This window comes from Engraulis encrasicolus, chromosome 14, assembly GCF_034702125.1.
Source record: "Engraulis encrasicolus isolate BLACKSEA-1 chromosome 14, IST_EnEncr_1.0, whole genome shotgun sequence".
Lineage (NCBI taxonomy): Eukaryota > Metazoa > Chordata > Actinopteri > Clupeiformes > Engraulidae > Engraulis > Engraulis encrasicolus.
The window spans coordinates 25,544,100-25,548,875 of NC_085870.1; the positions used below are offsets into that span (position 1 = coordinate 25,544,100).

General features: G+C 47.7%; 1 protein-coding gene across 1 annotated transcript in view; it reads left to right on the top strand.

Moving 5' to 3' along the window:
• Positions 1–3,885, top strand: part of shq1 (SHQ1, H/ACA ribonucleoprotein assembly factor) — a 92,882-nt gene extending 88,997 nt beyond the window's left edge. Inside the window, exon 12 of the mRNA XM_063215275.1 lies at positions 2,690–3,885. Coding sequence (XP_063071345.1) covers positions 2,690–3,587 — 898 coding nt within the window. The 3' untranslated portion in view covers positions 3,588–3,885. The remainder of the gene's footprint in view (positions 1–2,689) is intronic.
• Positions 3,886–4,776: the final 891 nt, after the last annotated feature.

A 4,776-nucleotide genomic window follows, 5' to 3' on the forward strand; every position in this document is an offset into this window, starting at 1 on the left:
TTTGGGAAGGGAGGACAGTTGAGGACATTTTCATTTCCAATTCAAACTGAAACATGGCCCGGAGTTTGTTTTCTTTTGTGCTGAACGAAGGGTGTGTGCCTGTGTGCCTCTGTGTGCTTGTGTGTGTATGCACGTTTGTGTGTGCGCCTGTGTGTGTGTGTGTGTGTGTGTGTGTGTGTGTGTGTGTGTGTGTGTGTGTGTGTGTGTGTGTGTGTGTGTGTGTGTGTGTGTGTGTATGCACGTTTGCGTGTGTGTGTGTGTGTGTGTGTGTGTGTGCGCCTGTGTGTGTGTGCGTGTGTGTGTTTGCGTGTGCTTGCGTGTGCTTGCATGTGCGTGTGTGTGGTCCGTGTGTACATGCTCTTGCGTGCACTTGGCATGCGTTGCCTATGCGTGCAAGTGTGTTTGTGTACAGTGCTTAGCTCTGACATAATGGTCCTGGCAACAAGTCTGATAATCATCATGACAGCCCTCAGCGTCTTAAAAAAACATCTTACCACAACGCAGCACTCTCAGTGCTGTAAGAGCAGCATATTAAAAAAAACTTACTGCTATAGTGGAGCTGGAGCATGCACAACAGAGACTAGCCTGATTATCATCGACGTTCAAATCTCTTCGAGACTTGGTCTGACCAAGAGCATAACAATTAACATATCCCAAACGGCATTTCCCAAATGTCCTCCCTTGGTTTGCTAATGATTGTTTGCTTCCCAACAAAGTGGCAGGAGTTCCCGATTTTGCAGGAACTCAGAAAGTGCTTGCATTGACTGGTAGCAACGCTGAAGCTATTGCGTCACTAGGAGGGCACGGCCTGGGCAAACAGGTATTTTGAGTGGGCGTGTTTTGCGTTATCTTGGTTTGATTCAGTATTTTTGTTTGGGATGATTTTCATCCTTGCTCTGTCTGTGCCTGTGCCTGTGCCTGGCTCTGCTTGACTGACAACCTGGGCGTGATTGGATTGAGTGCACAGCTCTTGAGAATAACAAGCTTGTTTCCCTCCCAAGTACAGTAAGCCAGCTCTTGACGTGATGAGTGATGGCTCACTTTTGGCTTTCAGCCGGTCAGGTGCGACTTTACCTTCAACAGTGGCAGTTCAACTTCAACAGTGGCAGAGTTTTCTTATTGTCATTTTACTTTTATTTTTTAGTAGTTTTTTACAGAGTGACTATATGCAATACTTCATTCTGATTGGCCACTCAAAGGTGCTGAGTGCTCAGCAACCTCCTAATGCACACAGAGCTGTGAAGCTGATGACTCCCAAAAGTGTGTGCAAAAGTGTGTAAAAAGGCTCCTCAACCTGTCAAATGGTGTAATAATGAGTTCATGACTTTCACACCTTAATCAACACATAGTGCCCCCAAAGACAGCCCCTCCATATACAAGCCCAATGCCGTGCGGCGTTGTTGTAAATTCAAACCAGATGCAGCCCATTTCTTTGGTTTATTTTAGTTTCGTTTATTGAAATTCAGCCTCACTGCAGGTCCATAAACGCGAGAAAACAGTAGTTGTGGTCGTAAACATTGAATTATTCACGCCGTAAAATAAAATGGCTTAAAAGAAAAGAAAAAACCCAACTTAATCTTCCATACTTATGTCTGCTCTTTGTATTCTCCAGAGGTCCAACCACGAAGACACTGAATTATTTATGCTGTTACAATAAAAATGTGTTCGTAAATCTTAATCCTCCATGTTTAACATGACTGCTCTTAATATCTATACCCTGCAGCTATTCCTATCCTCTTCATACATTGCATTACATGTACGCTGCAATGCATTACATTTAGTAGATATTTTTTATCCAAATAGCTCTACAAACAAGGACATAATCAGCTACATACAATATGTGGGAGACAAGCAAATACAGAGTACAATGCACAGGCAAATGAGGCTTTTGCTCAATAGCCACTTGGCTTTTCTACTAGCCACAAATTTGTTACCCGTTTTTCTTAGCCATGATGCTTTCTGTCTAAGCTCAGAAGATGAGTTGCTAAAGCAGGAAGATTACTGTACTTCACCATGGCTTCATACATGAAATCAAATCAGATAGGCTAAACTGAGCTTGAAAACAATTGATGCACTAATGTAAAACACCATACTATAATAAGCTACTCTGATATGGCATTATTACCAAATTGGCTAGTGACACTGAAATGATTACCAGCTACGGACAGTTTTGACCAGCATTTGGCCGGTTGGCTGACGCCAATGTCAAGATGGATGTCATCTAGAGCAGATGAGTAGGTTAAGGACAGGGATGGCCAATCTAGAATTAGTATTAGTTACAACCCAGTGGCTCATATTCCAAATGACCAGGTTTTACCTACCCAACTCAACCAGTTGGTCATCCAAGCTGGCAATCACCTGGCTGAATTGACCTGGTAAAACCAAGTCATGTGGAACATGTGACACTGAATTATAAACAAATGAATCCACACGGGTCCAGCCGTGGCTCTAACAGGGCACTGGACTGCCATGCGGGCGACCCGGGTTCGATTCCCGGCCCAGGTCATTTCCTGATCCTTCCCCATCCCTCTCTCCCAGTCATTTCCTGTCTGTTCTCCACTGTCCTTACTAATAATAAAGGCACAAAAGCCCTACAAAAAATGTATCCACGCTGCCCGATCACGGGTTAAGGATTTTCTTTTTCCTCCACTGACCAGCTTCCTCTGTCCTGTGTTTCCTTCCTCCTCAGGTCCAAGCATGTGTCTGCCCTGTTGGAGCCGCTCCAGAAAGCCACGCTGAGGAAGAGCGACCTGGAGCTGGAGCTGGACGAGCTGGAGGCGGCGGCAGCGCTGGTGGAGGGCGAGGAAGAGGAGGATGAGGACGAGGGCGACGAAGAGGAGGATGAGGATGGTTCATCGAGCGAAGAAGAAGAGGAGGAGGAGGAGGAAGAAGAGTCGGACAGCAGCGACGACAGCAGCAGTAGCAGTAGCAGCTCGTCAGAGGACGAGGACAGTGACGATTGTGTGAGCGAACAACTGAGCGCTGCTTGTGTGATTGTGAATCAACCACTAAAACATCATCAACGTATGGGGAAAAACAACAACATCATCAACAGCAGCAGCAGCCCTTCCCAGCAGCCCTCTCCTCTGTATGCATCCACGGAGAACCAAGCCCCGACCCTGACCCCTGCCCCCTCTATCCCCCTTGTCGTTTTTGCCCCGTCCTCCTCCCCACTCTCTTCCCTTGCTGGAGGAGGAGGAGGAGGAGGAGGGACGGAGAGCCAGCGCTCTGGGCGCCTGCTCATCGAGGAGTTGGGAGAGCAGCTGGAGGAGGGGCTAAGGATCACAGGAGCAGCAGCGCAGCCCGAGGAAGCACCTCCCACCTCCTCCACCACCACCAGCGCGAGGAGCACGGAGCCTGAGTGCAAGAGACAGCCAGAGGGAGAGGGAGAGGGGGAGGGGAAACAAAATGAGGAAAAAGGGAGGAGTGAGCCGGCAGCGCACACACACTCGTCGAGCGCGGTCAGGAGCGAGCGGACGCTTCTGGCATCTGGTCCGCACAGGAACCCTTTGCTGCTCGTGGTCGACACGGCCAAGGACCAGGAGGACATCTTGGACAGTGATGACCAGGAGGAGCCCGATGACTGATTAGTGTTTACGTGATCCCTGATGAAATATGGTGATTTAACACAGCAGAAGGTTTGTGGGACTTGTGCACAGCCTGATTTGTCTGCTCATCTGTTACGAGACTAGTACGTTTACTGTACCTCCATGTATCTACTCTGCAGGATCACATTATGTAGCCCCTAAGGCTTAATTGAGAGCCCGCTAACGTTTGTTGTTGTAAGTAACATATTTGCTTTAATCAAGGTGCATCGGTACATCATGTAGGCCTGTTGTTTGTTATTTCTTACCAACTTTTTGTATTAAACATTTAAAAAGGAGACTCATTGCAGCTGTCTTTTCTTTGTACCAAGGGTGGTGGTTTTTTAAGTCGAGTCTCATTCATCTGCGGCTTGTCTGTGGTCTTTTTGCAGGCTCGGGATTCGAAAGTGTCCGTTCCGATCAAAGCCGCTCGTTCCTCTGAAGGGACTCATCAAAGTCTCATAAAAGCTCAAAACCGCATTGGAATTATTTTATTATTTTCTCTATTTTTCTCATGCTCTTTCTCTGTCTCTGTCTCTGTCTCTCTCTCCCTCTCTTTCTCTCTCTCTCTCTCTCTTGCTCTCTCTCTCCTTTTCAACCATACTCCCTACTTCCACCATCCATTTAATCTGGGAAAGCAGATCTCTGGAACTGCCTTGAGTAGGCTAGTGGGCAGCAACTCTTTCGGCTTTTTTCTTCTTTTTAATTTCATTTTGGGCACTCTCGGTTGTTGTTGCTGGCTCTTAGGCAGCAAACTAACTCCTGTGCCACTGGGTCAGCACTTTTGATCCGGGCTGGGCTGGACTGGGCTGGGCTGGAGGGTCATTTCCTCTAATCAGTCCGGACGAGATATCTGCAAGGGGAAATTGAGAGGCGATGGTGGCCAGGAGATAAACAGCTAAGAAAACTCTTACCGCAAAGTGGCCCCCCTCTCTCTCTCTCTCTCTCTCTCTCTCTCTCTCTCTCTCTCTCTCTCTCTCTCTGTCTCTCTCTCTGTCCAGGAGAGAGAGAGAGAGAGAGAGAGAGAGGGGGAGGAGGATAGAAAGGGAGATGGAGAGGGGCAAAGGAAAGGAGGACAGAGGGAAAGATATGTAGATAGGAAATGTGCACAAGGGAGCGAGAAAAAGGGGAGATAAGAAGATGATGTGTGGAGAGGGGAGGTAGAGGGAGAGATGGAGAGTGAAAATGGGAG